Source organism: Strongylocentrotus purpuratus, unplaced genomic scaffold (genome assembly GCF_000002235.5).
Source record: "Strongylocentrotus purpuratus isolate Spur 01 unplaced genomic scaffold, Spur_5.0 spur5_scaffold_12, whole genome shotgun sequence".
NCBI classification, from domain to species: Eukaryota; Metazoa; Echinodermata; class Echinoidea; order Camarodonta; family Strongylocentrotidae; genus Strongylocentrotus; species Strongylocentrotus purpuratus.
This window is the reverse complement of record NW_022145597.1, coordinates 8,512,308-8,531,710: the sequence shown is the minus strand read 5'-3', so window position 1 is coordinate 8,531,710 and position 19,403 is coordinate 8,512,308. Positions and strand designations below refer to the sequence as shown.

The 19,403-nt window shown below is 36.9% G+C and overlaps 1 protein-coding gene across 1 annotated transcript in view; it reads right to left on the bottom strand.

Moving 5' to 3' along the window:
* The window catches only part of LOC115922604 (atlastin-2-like), a 31,660-nt gene extending 16,637 nt beyond the window's left edge, over positions 1–15,023 (bottom strand). Inside the window, exons 1-5 of the mRNA XM_030981760.1 lie at positions 14,930–15,023; positions 6,461–6,684; positions 5,283–5,417; positions 3,931–4,035; positions 1,144–1,257 (exon numbers count right to left, since the gene is read on the bottom strand). Of these exons, the coding sequence (XP_030837620.1) occupies positions 1,144–1,257; positions 3,931–4,035; positions 5,283–5,417; positions 6,461–6,679 (573 nt within the window). The 5' untranslated portion in view covers positions 6,680–6,684; positions 14,930–15,023. The remainder of the gene's footprint in view (positions 1–1,143; positions 1,258–3,930; positions 4,036–5,282; positions 5,418–6,460; positions 6,685–14,929) is intronic.
* Between the last annotated feature and the right edge of the window lie 4,380 nt (positions 15,024–19,403).

Below are 19,403 nucleotides of genomic sequence, written 5' to 3'. Positions count from 1 at the left end.
CAGCTCTCTTAAATTGACCATACATCAAAGTTTGGCTCATCCATCGAGCGACTCACTGCTCTGATCTGCATTACCACCGGCTTTGATGTCTTCATTTCTTCCTTACCCTCCGACATCGAGCGACTCACTGCTTCGTCTTCGAGAGCCACATCTCTTTTCTTCTCTTCTCGCCTGAGAGCGTCTTCATCATCACGAGCATTCGCGTCGACATTGCGTCTTCACGGTTCTTCAGGCACGACATCGAAGACGCATTTTCGTCATCAAGCCACCGCATTATCATCGCGTGAGCCCCTTCCTTCGTTCTTCACCCGTCGTCATTATTGGACTTTCGACATCATTTCTACTATGTCGTAAACTCTATATTTATTCATTAAATTGATCATGTCCATCCATCTAATTTATTATTGGCCATTAATGTAACCTCCGTGCAATATTCTCAATTCTCATTCATGTGATTCTTATTCTGAATCATTTATTTGCTTGCATGACTACACTTTGTGTTTAGTCTACAGTTTATATTTCTCAATAAAATAACGAAGAGGGAAAACAGTTTATCACGTATTTTATTGTCAGTGCAACCTTGCTGCCTCGTAGCTAAAAATAAATATAGAGTTATGTTGTGTGATCAGTGAACAAGCTTTTACAATCTTCATTCACAATCCATACACACTTATAATTCTACAGAAGCAATATTGATGAAAAACCTTGCTAAATTCACAAAGTGGCTAGCCCCCCCCCCCCCCAACTCCGGGGTCGGAATGACAGCATGCGTGTTCCCAAAATGTCCGATAAAGGGGTACTTTCCAGTTTCCACGCACCAAAGTCCGGCTCGTAGTACACAAAAATCCGGCCCGTATTGACTTTATACACCGGACTTAGAGGGGTGTTTTCAAAAGGAGGGAACACGCATATGCGTACCCTAAATAACACTGAGAGGGGGGCTAGGGCTTGAATGCATGATTATTGCAACTCATTCCAGTGCCAATCCACTCAACAAAAAATATGATGAAGATATTGATGCCATTGGATTTCAGGTTAGGTATTATGATTGGGCTTATGAATAGAGCTGAGTCTAACGTTCGGAAGTTAGGAATTTGACTAGTTAAAGATTTTGCAGTTGTTGCCAATACATTAGTGACTGACCTGGAATGGTTTGGCTTCAGAACTCTCCTCCTCCATAGCCAGTCTTCCATACTCAGTAAACAATTGTAAATGCTGTAGGTCATCCTCCTGAATATTTTGACTCAAGTTCAAAACCTGTAAGGTATAAGGAACAGATGATAACAATTTTACTCTACAGTGATGTAGGGATTTAATACAAGGATATAATTATACCAGTATATAATGAATCCTGTATTTTTGAGCCATCAGCACTTATCAGTAAAATATTCCCTCAAAACCAACAGCACATCTTAAAGGGCAAGTCCACTCCAAAAATAATTTACCTTCAATAGAAGCAGAAAAATCAGACAAACCAATCAAAAAAGTTTGAGCAAAATCGGTTAACTAATAATAAGAAAGTTATGAATTTTTAATGAGATGGAAAACTTTGAAAATCACAGGACAAATTAGCAACTCACTCATGAGTCTGTGACGTCATTGGCAACTCACCCATGAGTCTGTGACGTCATTGCCTCACTATCCACTAATTGTTTATTTTATATTGATAATATAAATTTTCCATTTTCCTCCTAAGAATCTTATTTCTTCACACCAGCATCCAAATTATATTGATAGTATGATATGTTTTTGTGTGGATGCTCTAATATAGAGTAATTTTTTTTCATTTGAATCATGACAAATTTGAATTTTGGTAAAGTATTTAATATATAAAACTCAATGATTATGAATATATAATACTCAGATCAATAGTGTCAATTCTTCAAAGTTCACAAAAGATTTTGTGAAATGTCATGCACGCAGTATTATACAAATCATATAACCTGGGTATATAGACAAGGGAAAATCAAGTTTTAGGGGATAAAAATGGAAATTAATGGGATAAACATATGTAAAGCTATTGATAAATAGTGAGACAATGACGTCACAAACTGATAACTAAATTCGCAATGTGTGTAGTGATTTCTATTGTTCCAAAATTTGTCATACTTTTTCAAAAATTCATGATTTTACTCAAATTTGTTGTGCAATGTTTCTCTTGTTTTTCTGCATCTATTAAATGAAAATTATTTTTGGAGTGGACTTTAATTAGCCTGTAAGCTTTGCCTCTATATTTTTATAGAGGCTCTTTCAGATATGCCTTGGTAAACCGCAGCGTATTTTTTAAATGGATAAATAAATGGCAACTTCTCAAAACAAACAGACCTGTCTCAGAAAGGTGCATGGCCAGTTGTGACCTTGGCTTAACTTATTACACATGTTGTGCAGATAGTTGAGTCAAGAAGACAATTCATCAGTAAAGGCCCTATGATTTTGAACGTAGCGAATTTAAGGGCCTATCTAACTGAGCAGCGAATGCTTGCGAACGTTGCGAATTTGGATTCGCCAACTTTTCTGACGAATGTTGGCGAAAATCAGCGACATTAAGTGACGTTTAGCGACAATTAGCAACATTTGAGCCAATGTCTCCGAAAGTGTTTGCGAAAGGCAGTTGGCGATTATTAGCGACTGTAAACAAATGTTTGCGACAACTTTTGCGAAGATTAGCAACTATTTGCCAATCCTTTGCCACTATTTGTGAACGTTTGAGACCTTTTGCTAACTACTGGTACTCAATGGGTCGATTTTATAAAGGAACCATTTGGTAACGTGGTCGCTAGCTTTGGCGAAACACAGAGAACTGACGAAAACAAAGAGCAAAACCGTTTAACAACCGTTTGCAAAGGCTTACGACTGTTTTGCAAACGCTAACGACTGTTTTGCAAACGCCTGCAACTGTTTACGGAAAAATAAATTCGCAAAGAAATTTTGAACATGTTCTTTCTTTGCGACAAGAAAAACTGTTTACAACAAAGAAAACTGTTTGCGATCTTTCTTGCAACCTTATACAACATTTTACAAACTCTGGCGAAACCCCAAATTCGCTACGTTCGCAAGCATTCGCCGCTCCGTGAGATAGGCCTTTTAGGGTTTCGCCAGGGTTCGAAAAAGTTTGCAAAAGGTTGCAAGAAAGTTCGCAAACAGTTTTCATTGTCGCAAACAGTTTTTCTTTCGCAAACAATTGCAGACGTTTGCAAAACAGTCGTAAGCCTTTGCAAACCAATCTTTAGCCTTTGCAAACGGTTGTAAGACGGCGTCGCTCTTTGTTATCGTCGGTTCTCTTTGTTTCGCCAATGCTAGCGACCACGTTACCATATGGTTCCTTTATAAAATCGAGTACCAGGAGTTCTCAAAAGGTCTCAAACGTTCACAAAATTTCGTTCCTGTTTTCACGAAGTGACGGTAGTGAGGAAATTCCGCACACAAATTGTATGGGATTACCATTCACTACCGTCACTTCGTGAAAATAGGGACGAAATAGTGGCAAAGGATTGGCAAATACTTGCTAATCTTCGCAAAAACTGTCGCTAACATTTGCTTACATTCGCTTATAGTCGCCAACTGCCTTTCGCAAACACTTTCAGAAACATTCGCTCAAATGTTGCTTATGGTCGCTAAACGTCACTAAAAGTCGCCGATTTTCGCCAACATTCGTCAGAAAAGTTGGCGAATCCAAATTCGCTACGTTCGCAAGCATTCGCCGCTCAGTAGGATAGGGCCTTTAAAAGGCTTATCAGATATTTTTTTAAACATGTAAATGAAAGGAAACTACGTGCATTGCAGGACTTGCATATTCATTGAACACTGTGTTATAAGATACAGAAATAAGAAGCACATTGCATGACAAAAATAATTTTTAAAAAACTGCCGTAGTTTTACCACGTCATATCTGAATGAGCATATAAGTTGTACAGCAACCAACCAACTCACCTGATGTGAGCTATTCATGATACTTAGAGCAAACATCTTAGCGCATTCTTCGACAGTTGACCCTGAATCAAAGGCTCCCTGTGTGTCCATTAAGATCACTGCAACCTACAAATAATAACAAGTTTAACTTTCACTTTCAAATACTGGTTATACATACATAAATCTTTTTTTAATTTTTTTTTAAGCAACTCAAATTTGCACATATGCATGTGTCTATTTCTAATTAATCAATTTACTAACCATTAAGTTATGAGAACCATGGCAGAAAAGTAATGTATACAATATCATGTTTTGAAATTATTTTTAACAGATACGTTTTAACTAGGTTTACATCTAAATCCTATATTAGGCAGGTTTGGGATCCATTTAACTTGTAATTCAGACACTATTCATTCCAGATTTAAGTTCTAGGTCTTCACTAGAAGCTATCCTACATGTGTAGTTACATGTAATGTAAAAACTAATCTAGTTCTTCGTTAAATCAATTGTTTACACCACTGAAAAGAATCTGTACCTACTTTTATTCTGCACCTACTTCTATTCCCCATGAATTCACCGCCGCCCCCCCCCCCAAAAAAAAAAAATGGGTTTAAAAAATCCACCCTGCATTACAAAGTTTCATTATAGGAATATATCAATAGTAATGTGTTTAGGTCAATATAAAATATGCCCATTTTTTCATGATACCATAAAGATAAATTTATTTATTGCTGCTTTTGTTTAATTATTGTGAAGCACTGTGTAAAGACTGTAATTATTTTTTGTATCCCATTATATTGTAACCTCCAGAATTTAGTATTCAGACTATAAGAACAGAATTTACTCAATTATTCTTCAATAAGATTTTATTAAATAATTATCCATCTTTGCGGTCAACATTGAACTTTAGACTACCAGGCAATGCTAATGGATGTCAACATGCCCAATTTTTGTTGCTGTTCATAATCATATGAACAAATAAAATAATTTTAGATGGTAACTAAACATGCTTCATGTTATGTGTTAATAAGTTTATAAAAATAACTCATAGCTCACCGAATCTACACATTTCCATAGACTGAATACAGGGATTTAATTTTGACAGTGCTTTAAAACCAAAGACTGAATTGTGCATTCAAAATCATTTAAGACAAATTATATTTATTTCAGGATACAATGATTGATTGAGAATATTTAAGGATCACATTATTTCTTTTCCACAATCTGTCACATGAGTGATTGGAGAAAGTAACAAAGTACATCACTATATGGTATAAAATCTGTAGCTCTAATATGGCATGCCTGCCTGTCAGGCACACATTTATGAAAAAGAGATGACATCATTCAAGTATGGTGTTTCTGAATAACCCTACCTCTTCACCATCTGGTCCAGGACATAGGAATACTTTACTCCAAGCCCAGATCCCTGTGGTTTCCCTCTCAGTACCTCCCCTCCAGGGAAATCCTGCTAACGGTTGGTCTTCTGGTCCAAGCCAATCCTTTGATCCCTGATAGATAAAACATTACATGAAGGAACATGAAAGTATGTACACCCTTTCTTTCCTTTCTTTCCTTTCTTTTCCTTTCTTTCTTTTCTTTTCCTTTTCTTTTTTCTTTCTTTCCCTTTCCCTCTCTTTTTTCCCCTCCCCCTTTTCTCTTTTTTCCCGACGGCAGCGCAATTTTATCGACAATATCCTGACAAGTGGAGGGGGGGGGGGGGGTGTCGCACCCCCACACCCACCCCCCCCCCCCTTACGAACGTTGCGAATTTCGATTCGCCAACTTTTCTAGCGAAAATCAGCGACTTTTAGTGACGTTTAGCGACAATTAGCAACATTTCAGCGAATTTTTGCGAAAATGAAAAATGTTTGAGAACTTTCCTGCAACCTTTTGCAACCTTTTACTCACCCTGGCCAAACCCCAAATTCCCTACGTTCTCAAGCATTCGCCGCTCAGTGAGATATGTTCTAAATTTCTTGCGACAAGAAAAACTGTTTGCGACAATGAAAACTGTATGCGAACTTTCTTGTAACCTTTACGAAACGTTTGCCAACTTTTACAAACTGTGGCGAAACCTAAATTTGCCGCTTAGTGAGATACCCCCTTACGTAGATTCCACAAAGGGTTTGTACAAGGGAGTGACAAATCACAAGTTAACATGACTGTATAAAATATGAAAGTTCTGAGAATAAGATACAACAGAGGATTATCAGATTCCTGTGAATATGAGCAATCAGCAAAAACCGGAAAAATACGACATAAGTCTCGACAAACATTTTGATTCGAATCAAATTTTATGTCTTATCCATCGTGAACATAAGAATTTAAGGGTCTGCATTATACGTGGATAAAAAAAGTTAAGTCTGAAATTATCATTCACAACGACCTCGATTCTGAATGCATTTGAAGCTTCTTTTATCATACTGTTTCGCAGCTGAAAGAAACATCTGACATACCTCTACTTAGGTTCTATGAAAGCCAGTAACACTATAAAACAAGAATCAGAGAAGTACTACTTTTTCATACGTACATTTATGGGCAACTGACTTACTTGCTTGTTGAGGTATCTGAGCATGAAGTCTAGGAGGAATGACTTCCCTTTCCTAAACGCTCCTGCAACTGAGACGACACACACATTCTTGTGTCTTACATCCTCATTGAGAAGCAGCTTCTTTAAGGCTTCATGGTTCAACTCAAAGGAATGATTATCAGTGGTGGTGATGATCTGGACTGGTTTGCCTATCCGGGCAGCCTCATGTATGGGAGGCATTCTGACTGCAAAGAGATACAGAGAGACAATAGTAATGGTTCAGCTCAAACCTCTAAAAACCACTATTACCTAGGCATAAACCAAGTTTCCATGATACAGTGCTCAAGCATCAAAGGTAGGCTTATTTTTTTTCCAACCGCAGGGAATAGAACCCATTATGTGAGGTCCACAGTCTTCTGGTAACTTTGTCCATTTGACTACCTATCAGGGGCTTTATCCTTTTCTTCATTAAGAGAAGATTATCTACAATGTAGAGAGATATACGGCTGTCTTCAACATAATTTAGCATCTGGCAAAATCTCACAAATATTTCAACTAAGAAAAATATCTCTTTGAAGAAACATACTTATTTTGGCAGGGTATTTCAGCTACTCAATAGCAATTGCACAAAATACTATGGAGAGGGTTCTAGATTGAAAGCAGGAGAACTGCATACAAGTAATTTCATATCTTGAATGGCAAAGGTTGTTAAAGTGTCTTCATGTTCACGAGCACTGTATCCTATTTATAGTTCAGAATCTGGCTTCCAAACATACAATCTATAGCATGTCCTTGCTTTGCAAGAATGTCCATTTTTGGGGTTGAAATTCCATCTCTAATATTCCTGCTAATTCATTGGATAAGATATTCTGTCTACACTCAATGTGTCCTTGTATGCTATGCATGTTTTAGAACCTTTACAGTATTGTGAACACGACTAAAGCTGCCCATTGATATTGACCAACGCATCCACATTTAATCACCTTTAAGAGATGTCGCTCATCATCTGAATAGTTTAGTATCAACCTATGCTGCCCAATTTTACAGAAAGCACTTATCGTTAGAAAGAATTTAAAACTTCTTGAAGAAGGCGCTGATGCCTGGAAAAAGCTATGAATGATGGGTTTAGGAATTGTGTTATAGCATAATTATGATTGCCTAATTTTTGTTGACGACTTTCCATCAATGCCTTGTGCTCGTTCTCAATCTGAATTTGTATTACATTGACGACCTTTCGTCAATGCCTAGTTTACGTTCACGTTCTAAATTCCTATTCTTCTTTGCATTGACAACTTTCGTCTATTTATTTATTTTATTTTTCCCCCATTTTCTTTTTTTCGAATTTTTTTTACCCTTGAAAATTACTTTTTCCACATTTTCTTTTTTCCCCAAAAAATGTTTTTTGGGGTAAAATAAAAAAAATAAAAAAATAAAAAAAAAATCAATTTTTTTTTTTTTTTCAATTTTTTTTTTCCCCAAATTTTTTTTATAATTTTAAAAAAAAAGTTTTTTTCTTTTCTTGAACTGTCTCGACAGATTATTTTCCCGTAATTTTGATTGTCCCCGAAAAAAATTAAAATTTCGGGCAAAAAAAAAATGGACCCCCCCCCCCCCCCCCCCCCCCAAAAAAAAAACCCCAAGGCTATCTAATATAACAGTTATTGACTGGCAGGGGGTATATAACATTCTTTGGACCTGAAGAGAGTTATATTTTCCCTCGTGACCATATTTCCCTCAGCGATGCGCGCTTCGGGAAAATATAACCACTTGGGAATGTAACTCCCTTCAGGTCCAAAGAATGTTATATTACACCTCCTGCCAGTCAATAACTGTATAATAATGAGACTAAATACAAGTACATGTAATACGGATTAAATATGAATATGAACACAGCTACTCTAAATTCATAAACAACATTGGCATAGACATCTGGCTGCTTATATTCTAATCCGAACACGGCTCACTGTAATTATAGACCAATGTGAACTAGTTTAAAGTCGTTTTGTGTCTTTTTACACATTAACCCAACTTTCTCTAATTTCCCGACCTGTCTATAGTCGCATTAACCCTAAAATCCTTTTCTGAAATAATACAAAATTACTTTCTCAATTCTAGCAAAACTCTTCTCTATATGCAGTGACAAAAGTATAATAAAAGATACAAGGAATATATTCAAACAAAATCACACTCAGTCTTCACATATGATATTAAACAGCAAAAGAGAGAAAACCAGTTATGAAAGGGAATAAAAGAGAGAGAGAGAGACGAGAGAAAGAGAAAAAGTTTAGAGTTAGAAACTACAAATACATAACAAACTCATTTATCAAGACCTGAAACTTGTACTACAAAACCAAATTCTCTCTTTTCCACGATTCTCCAGTTGGTGGACTACCGCTGACCAAAAGCCATAAGTCATGACATGTCACCAGTTATCTCTGATAAAAACAGGAGAAACTTCTCCCAATGCACAGACTATTGAATTGGTATCAGGATTAACTCTACTACTACTTGCTCCACTAGTATAGTAGGGGTATGAACTCGTCACTATACATCTCACATTAAGCATACACATATTATGAGGTGTGTTCACACTAGTTGGTTTAACCTGACTTAGTATGAATATAGAATGATTTACTACTTCTACTACATAATAACACGACCATAATATAATCTAAATGCTTCGTAAACATAACTAACACCGTATACAATAGATGTCACGTAGGTAAATATATTAAGCCTGCATCTCTCAATGATACGTCTGGTTTTATAGAATACCGTAATTGGTTCTAATATCACTAATGGCATTCACTTTAAAACAATCATGAGTTGCAGCACAACAATGAAATATAGGGCCCCCAAAAATAGGTGTTGCATTGCCCTTTAGTGCCAAAACATGAGTCGATCGGTTGGAAATCTTTGTTTCTCAAATCTCACGTGCTCCCCAAAATTTCCAGGATCGGATGAACCTTTTTAGACCCCTCCCCAGGACGTCGATCGAGTACATGTATGTGCCCCCCCCCCCCCCAAACATCAAACTCTGGCTACGTGCCTGCAGGCAGGAACCACTAACATGACCAACGCCTTCGATTTAGTTTCATTTTTGGAAGAAGGCACAATATGGTTCACCCGTTGCGGCACAAGTTGTCGACGACGACAATAATTTGTGCCGGTCTTGCTGAGTTCAAATTTTCGCCTCCCTAGCGACAATTTGTGCCGGGAAAACAAAAGCTGGCGGCAAAAATTGTCGCCAGTCACTGAATATGTAGCGGTAAAGACAAATGAGTCGTGACTGAGGGTGGTGCAGGAGTGGCGGAGCGACTTCCAAAGAAGGGAGGGCACCAACAAAAAAAGGACACTTTCTGGAGAAAAAAATTGAGATTTGTGAGGTCGCCGTGCGAAAATTACATCTTATGAAGAGGAAAAAGCCCAATCCTGATGGAGATAGAAGCACATTATCATAAGTCCTACTCACATCAGAAGCCTAAAAAGAATTTTGATAAGTAACATAAATATATCAGCTATAAATGCGAGTGAGTGAGGCGAACGAGCTTTGGGGGGGGGGGGGTAATTGCTCTTAGTCGCTTTAACATAGGGGTACGTTTACGGACACCTATTAGAAAAGGAGAGAAGCACGTGTCAAACTACAAAGGGAAATTATCATAGGTGAAAATGGGACACTTCATATACCTGAAAAGAGGCACTCACCAGGGATTACAAAAGAGGCACTTGTGAGAATTGTAAATGGGTATTTGTCGACGGAAATGGGGCCTCATCATATTTTGATAGGGGCATTTACAAAAGGTGAAAAGCGGCATTTATGAAAAGGGGGATTGGTCCCTATAGAAAGGAAAAGGGGCATTTACAAGAGGTGAAAAGCGGCATTTATGAAAATGGGGATTGGTCCCTTACTAGAAGGGAAAAGGGGGCACTTATCGCACCTGAAAAGGGTCACTGACCAGATATGAAGAGGAGTACTTATGACAAGGGGACGGAGCTCTTTTTTAATGGGGGCACTTATCATAAGGAAAAGGGGCACTTATTCGAAAAGAAAAGGGCCACATGTGAAGAAAAAAGGTGCGCTTTTCGGAGTTAAAAGGGGGAAGGAGCACTGTAAACAAAGGAAAAGGGGCGCTTGTCAAAGTAAAAGGGGCACCTCCCAAATTTGAATAGGGTAATAATCAGAGGTGAAGGGGGCACTTATCAAAAGTGAAAAGGGGCACTTACGAGAACGGACGATGGACACTTATAGCAAAGGAAAATGGGAACTTGTCGAAGGAAAAGGGGCACGTGTCAAAACAAAAGGGGCACTTATCATAGGTGAAAAGTAATAGGGCACTTTTCAAAAATAAAAAGGGCACTTTAATATGTAAAAGGGTGCACTTTGGGGGTAATTGAAAATTAGGGAGCCCCTCCCCCCCCCCCCCCGAGCGTCGCCTCTGAATAGGGGGGGGGTGAAGGGAGATCTCGTATATCCCTCTCCAAGAAATTAGTTGGGGTGGTCTGAAATATTGTCCCCCTACATTTAAAAGTTGATAACAATGATGACCACTGCTATTGTCCACGCCGAACTAAGTTCTTAAGGGGATTAAAAGACAGCCATAGACGAAAGACTTCAAACTCCCCTACTTTCAGTCAAGTATTTTATTGTATTATGTAGTTTCGTAGGTTTATTTTACTAACTGTTTAATTATCAGATATCAATGTCATATTATGGTAGTTTAAAGATATGGAAAAGCTAGGCGTTGTGGCGTGCGCCTATAATCCAGCTAACAGTGGAAGTTACAAACTGATTCAGCCGAGAACGCAGGTTCGAAACTGAGTCACGTCTTTCGGATGGTGACGTTAAAAGGCGGTCCCCAGACGTAAATAATCATATCTGATTGATACACGCCTGTAAAAACCCAATTACACACACACACTGGAAAAGGTTCTTGTATTTTATATTTAGCAAAGCAATCTCACATACAAAATCACTATCAAGTGTCGTCTGATCCGCCGATTGCCGTCTGCTATATACGTTCAAGGCACATATCTGTGGACTGTGATGTACAGTTTACTCGTCATTGTAGATTTATGATTAGCCATCTGTCATGTGATAGTCGTTAATTGTTGACACATATACAATTACCACACACATGAACACTCTCACTTCCCCTCCTCAACACACCATTTCCGTGTTGTCCAATGAGACTATTCGGAGCCATATGCTTTCGTTTGACACGTAGAAATGCAGTCGTCAAGGCTGTCATTGCAGTTCTACTTATAGTTGTTTCAGTTTGTATAAACTATAGGACAATGAAAAATGCTTAACTTCTATGTTATGCACGAAAAGGAATTGGGGTATTGAAAAATAGATTTAATGAATACAAACATAATTATGTTTGCGATGTCATTAATATGTTAAAACATCGAAATCTAGATTATCAGAAATACATGTATACACACAAGGGGGAGAGAAAAACAAATAGAGATATGGGTGTCGATTTGTATCCGTGGTTGGGGGGGATGATAGGTGCCAAAATATTTTCGGCAATGGATCAAAGCAACCAAGAGGTAGAAGCGTGTGGCAGGTTGCACCCCCTCCCCTCCAAGTTATTAACTTTTTTCAAGTCACCCTCAATAAAGATAACATTTCAGAGAATATAAGAGTGGTAATAAAATTAATAACATGCTAAATGTTAGTCCTGACTCTTGCCTGCAGTGTAGGCCTACCAGACTGATATCATCTATTTTTAAACGAAATTTAGACATTACCACACAAAAAAAATCCAAAGGTGAGGGATATCAACTTGTAAAAGTATTATGTTACCAGTGCAGGGCAAATGCATTAATAAGCAACCAGGAAATGTTCATGTAGACAGAGAATTCTTTATTTCCTGGTGATAGAAACATACATTTTATGAATATTGATGTCTCCAAACAACATTCATCGTGAAAAAACCCATTCCAATATTCTGTGTAAGGAGATCTCAAAAAACAAAGTTCTAATTAATAAATGAAAAACATATTGCTTTTGGTTCTTAATTTGACTCTCTTCCTTCTTTAATTAAACCAACTGAATCCTCTCTGCGGAAACTCAATTCAATGAAAAAAAATATCACTGATGCAAAATTTGGTTCTCAAATGACAGAAAATTTCCACTCCTGATCTCATACAAACTGTCTGTTTCTTAAAAACATAATATAAAACTTACGTTCCAACTACCTAACAACAAACTTCCATTATCTCCTTCTTCACCCAGATATACCAGATACGCTCTAAAATATAAGCATAATATTCCCCTAAGGCCCTGACCAGAGCACTATTTTTTTATTCAAAAACTGTAACCAGTCTTAGAACGTGAATTATTATTGGAAGGGTGTTATGAACAAAACTTCAAACTAAATAACATTCTAATCTTAAAAAAACACCTTAACTATCTTATGCCTGTTATGTTTGAATACAATACATAGACCTACATCAGCTTTTCAACAACAAAAAATAATAAGTTGTGACATAATAATCTTTCTCCAAAATATCGAACTGGAGTATTCTGTTGTATTGCTTGTTTATGTACATACAAAGAGCTTATTTTCAAGAGGCACTAGATCCATGTATGTAACTCAGGGGCGGCCGAGGGACTTTCAGAGTGGGGGGGGGGCACTTTCTGGGGAAAAAGGGCACCTACAAAGGAAAAGCTCAAAGCGAAAATATACAAGTTTTTGATATTGGTATATACCCCTACATTGTGATTACAACTATCAGGGATGATTTCAATATTTGTTTCACTTTATACACCATACAAGATATTGCTTAAGCATCATGCTTTGCAGTTAGGTTTGATTGTCGACAACATTATTTGCGAATTCGAATTCGTCACAGAGTCCACATTGGCTCATCTTGGACCCCATGGAAGAACAGGCGTGTAGCCAGGGGGGCGGTGGGGGCGGTCGCCCCCCCCCCCCCCCCAAAAAAAAAAAAAAAAACAACAAAACAAAACAAAAAAAAAAAAAAACGCCAAAACACCGGCCAAAAAAAAAAAAGAGAGAAAAAAAGAAGAAAGGAAGAGGAGGTAGAAAGAAAAAGGATTAAGAGTCGAGAACGGTACAACGAATCGTCTTCTTTCTCTAATAGTTTAATAAAACGTATAAGCTTCCGCGCTTCGCGCGGGAGGGGGGGGGATCTGAATTCAGATAAAGATTAAGAGTCGAGAACGGTACAACAAATCGTCTTCTTTCTCTAATAATTTATGAAACGTCAAAGCTTCCGCGGGAGGGGAGGGGGGGGGGGACTGAATTCAGACAAGGATTAAGAGTCGATCGAGAATGGTACAACGAATCTTCTTTCTTTAATAATCTAATAAAACTCAGAGCTTCCGCGCTACAGCTTCCGCGGAGGAAGGGGAACTTGATACGGACCAACAGAAGTTGGTGCCGTGCAAAAATAAAATATACTGAACTGAACTGAACTGATACAAAAAAGGATTAAGAGTCGAGGACGGTACAGCGAATCGTCTTCTTTCTCTAATGAAACGTCAAAAGAAACTGAATTTAGATAAGGATTAAGAGTCGAGAATGGTACAACGAATCGTCTTATTTCTTTAATAATCTAATAAAGCTTCAGAGCTTCCGCGCTACGCGCGGAGGCAGGGGAACTTGATTCAAACAAAGATTAAGAGTCGAGGACGGTACAGCGAATCGTCTTCTTTCTCTTATAATTTAATGAAACCTTAAAGCTTTCGCGCTTCGCGCGGGAGGGGGGGAACTCCCCCTCCCTGCACCCTCCCCCCTAGGGAGCGCGCTACGCGCGCTCTGTAAGTGATTTCCACGCTTCGCGTGCTCACTACCGCCCCCCCCCCTCTAAAATGAATTCCTGGCTACGCGCTTGTGGAAGAACAGTCTTGTCTCTATGGCTTGACTGAACTGGGTGTCCTTCCGACTTCATTATTGTCCCTCTTTTGTTTACATTGTATATTATGTTTCTTTTTAAATGTCTATTCATATTATGTTGTAAATGTTCTGTATAATATATATATCATGTTTTCTATTGTGAATTCGGAGAATAAATAAATCAAATCGAATCAAATCATTAATTCTTCTCTTCATTTTTTTTTAATGGTGAATTATTGGGGGGATGATTGTACAGGCCCCCCCCACCTGAAATATTTGGGGGTGGATGTATCCCCCCCCCCCCCCCCCCATCCCCCCGGGATCGACACCCATGAATATAGATATAACGCAGATAGAGTGGGTCTATTCAGCTTTAAAGCCTCAGTTTATGTAGAAGAAAATAGAGGTAAAATACACTGCTTCATTCCGCTTCATCCACATCATATCACCTTGTTTTCTCTTCCTGTTTGCCATTACAACACTCCTTACAAACCTAGAAATACACCACAAACTACATAGTCTACGTACTACCCACACACACTCGTTTCATCTTACTTCCGTGTTTAAAATCCCACATTTTGTCATACTCCATCAAATCGACACACAAAAAATTCAATCTCACCTAAGCTATACGCCAGCTGCTATTCTAACCGTCGTAATGTGAATTCCAAAAGAACGTTGACAACGCAGATCGAGACTCCTTTGATAATGAAACATTTTTCGGAAGAAGAATAATTCCTCAATATCTACTCCTAATTTGTGCTTCAGACGCAATCAAGATGGCGCCTAATTGCATACCGTCGTCCGCCCAACTTCAAATTATTGCGGATTTGGCAGTGATATGCAGGTACATTTTTACATACAACACACTCATACTCACATACGTACATACATCACACACACATACTCACATTATGCAGACATACGGTGGAAAAGAATGGCAATCAAGATACCAATTAGAGTGTGTTTCATTTAATACATTTTCGGGTGTATATAACGGTTGACAAAAAGCTTTCTTGGAAAAATCACATCGACAATATTTGTAAAATTATTTCCCGAAATATTGGTATTATTTATAAAGTAATGACATGTCTTCCTCTCGATTCCTTAATTATGCTTTATTCTTTGATACTCCCATACTTGAACTATGGTCTCTTAGTTTATGGTGAACAGACATCAAACATCATTAAAGTGTTGTTAGAAAAGATCGAAGATCATTCGTATTATTTGTAATTCCCCCTTTCGCTCCCATACTGATTTTTTAAAAATATGATACTAAAGGTAAAAGACTTACATTTTTTCCAACTAGGTCAATTTATGTATAATTATAAAAATAATATGTTGTCATCTTCTTTTCAAGAAACGTTTTTTAAAAATAGCTCAGTTCATAATTACCCAACATGACATTCGGACAACTTTCATTTACCTCTCTTACGGCCCCTCTTAGCTCAAAAAACATTTATATATGAAGGTCCAAAGTTTTGGAATTCTTTAAGTAATGCAATAAAAATGCTCCATCGATTAATACTGCTAAATAAAAATTGCAATTATTTTTATTACAATCATTGTCACTACATCAGGATGTAGTGAAGAAATGTGCGTTTCTTATATAGTTTGAAGGGTCTTATTATGAGACTACCAGCGTCTTAATATATACCAGCATCTTGGGGGCTATTGTTTACTTTAAGATTATAATTATTCGTATTATTTATAAATTAAAGACATGTCTTCATCTTAATTCCTTAATTATGCTTTACAGTTCTTTTTAACTCCCATACTTGAACGATGGTATCTTAGTTGGGGGGGGGGGGGTAACACACACAACTATGGTCTCTTAGTTTATGGTGAACAGACATCAAACGTCATTAAAGTGTTGTTATTACAAAAGAAGATCATTCGTATTATTTGTTATTCTCCCTTTCGCTCCCATACAGATTTTTTGAAAAAAAGATACTTAAGGTAAAAGACTTACATTTACATAAACATAGAACCCGAAGATTTCAATTTGACATTCGATACTCTGGGCCAAAATTTTGGAACACCTTAACATCTATTCTACACAAATCGCTCTCCTTACAGACTTTTTCCCGTAAGGCAAAAATGTATTTAATTGCTCGATATTGATACCCTCTCTTGTATTTATGTGTGAAATGATCTTTTGTGGAATTTAATGATATGTTTGTTGACCGATTATTTATTTATTTTGATAACTTGTTGCTAGTACGATCTGTATATTCCCAGGACAATGCTGTGGGATAAAGCTGTTGTCTGTTTGACGATTTTGCTTGTTTTTAATATGTACCCGCTCTCTATTTTACAATTGTACTTCGTTATCTTTATGATGTAATCGCAGACACATGTACAGCCCAATTTATGTATTTTTCTCTTTATAAGTGAACATGCCTTCCTATACTTAATTCTCTCCTCTCTTCCTTTCACTATTTTTTCTTTCCTATCAACGTTCTGTTATAAACAATGTAATTTTCATAATAATATCTATAATGTTCTTTCGGTAACTGTGTTAATTTATTATGGGCGTTCCCAACTCAAGCTATGCTTGCCGGGTTTTCGCCTCCTTCCGTATCTGAATTATTTACTGTATACTCTATGTTGAAATAATTGTTACATATATCATGTATATATACATTGTGTTTTATATTGTGCTGTTGAGAAGGAAATAAATGTTAATAAATACAAAAATACAAAAAATAGTCCTAGTTTATACAAACTGAAGCAACTAGAACTAGAACTGCAATCACAGCTTTGACGACTGCGTTTCACCGTCGACAATTTGTGCCGCAACGTACAGTCACTTAATTCTTCTTGGAAACAGGAGTTGATTTTCTGCACCATTGCAGCAAGCAGTCAAGAGTGTGCAAACTTTTTAAGATACTCGTGTGGAAAATATGTGACAATAATAACAAGATATAAATTTTGAGGGAGGCCTATTTTCCAGGGCCGTACAAATCTATAAATTCATTGCCAACAAACGTATTTTTTGAAAATACCCCACTGGAGTGTGTTTTATTTGATATATATTTTTGGGGTGTAACGGTTGACAAAAAGCTTTCTTGGAAAAATCACATCGACAATATTTGTAAAATTATTTCCCGAAATATTGGTATTATTTATAAAGTAATGACATGTCTTCCTCTCGATTCCTTAATTATGCTTTATTCTTTGATACTCCCACACTTGAACTATGGTCTCTTAGTTTATGGTGAACAGACATCAAACGTCATTAAATTGTTGTTAGAAAAGATCAAAGATCATTCGTATTATTTGTAATTCCCCCTTTCGCTCCCATACTGATTTTTTGAAAATATGATACTAAAGGTAAAAGACTTACATTTTTTCCAACTAGGTCAATTTATGTATAATTATAAAAAATAATATGTTGTCATCTTCTTTTCAAGAAACGTTTTTTTTAAAATAGCTCAGTTCATAATTACCCAACATGACATTCGGACAACTTTCATTCACCTCTTTTACGGCCCCTCTTAGCTCAAAAAACATTTATATATGAAGGTCCAATGTTTTGGAATTCTTTAAGTAATGCAATAAAAATTCTCCATCGATTAATACTGTTAAATAAAAATTGCAATTATTTGTATTACAATCATTGTCACTACATCAGGATGTAGTGAAGAAATGTGCGTTTCTTATATAGTATGAAGGGTCTTATTATGAGACTACCAGCGTCTTAATATGCCTATATACCAGCATCTTGGGGGCTATTGTTTACTTTAAGATTATAATTATTCGTATTATTTATAAATTAAAGACATGTCTTCCTCTTAATTCCTTAATTATGCTTTACAGTTCTTTTTAACTCCCATACTTGAACTATATGGTATCTTAGTTGGGGGGGGGGGGGGGGGGAGGTAACACACACAACTATGGTCTCTTAGTTTATGGTGAACAGACATCAAATGTCATCAAAGTGTTGTTATTACAAAAGAAGATCATTCGTATTATTTGTTATTCCCCCTTTCGCTCCCATACAGATTTTTTGAAAAAAAGATACTTAAGGTAAAAGACTTACATTTTTGTCCAACTAGGTCAATTTATGTATAATTATAAAAATGATATGTTGCCATCTTCTTTTCAACATTTTTTTTTGTTAATAGCTCATGCAGTTCATAATTACCCAACAAGACATTCGAACAATTTCCATTTATCTCCCTTACGGACCCTCTTAGCTAAAAAAAACATTTATATATGAAGGTCCAAAATTTTGGAATTCTTTAAATAATGAAATAAAAAAATGCTCCATCGATTAATACTGTTAAGAAAAAAATATGAAATCGTTATATTACAATCATATAAACCTCATTGAAGTATATGTTGTTGTTGTTGTTTTTGTTGAATACAAGATTATTACAAGGAAAACAATTATTGCACACTACCAGTTTGACCGTACCTATACCCCCTTTATCCGAATCAATGAGCATTAATTTGTACTTATCGCTAGACTCTCGCCTCCCGGAGGAAAAACAAATATGTTGATCGATATGAATATTTTCAACGCTTACATACGAACTCATAATAGGGGCTCTTTCTTTGAAAGACGCATTCTGAAAGTTCACGATTTTTTTTTTTATACTGACCAATATAGCTCCATGGTGAGAAGTCTTTGCAGTGAAATGTACTCCCCAGATATGTTTTGGATAGTAATGCTAGCATCATAGAATGTATTTCTGTATCATAATTATTATGTGGTTATTCTATCTTTAACTTAAGCACATATTTCTTGCCAATAGTTTAAAGGACATTGTCTTTCATTTTCTCTGGTTATTGAATGGCTGTCATGTTTAAAGCCCCACTGTCCTACTTGTAGCTACTAGCTTGCTCCCTCAATATAGAAAACTTCCCTAATCGGTGCATGTTGGTCCCCTATGATCCTCTATTTCTTATGTTATTTGAGAGCTGAGTTGATGAGATAGCCACCTGTCAGTGACCTCGCTGTGTGGTCTAATCCCTCCTAGCCACACTAGTGTTGACAAACTTTAAATGCAGTGGCTGACTATACCATATACATTCAAACGCTTGTACAAAATCAAATCATTCATGTTTCCTCGTAGATACTCAATTCA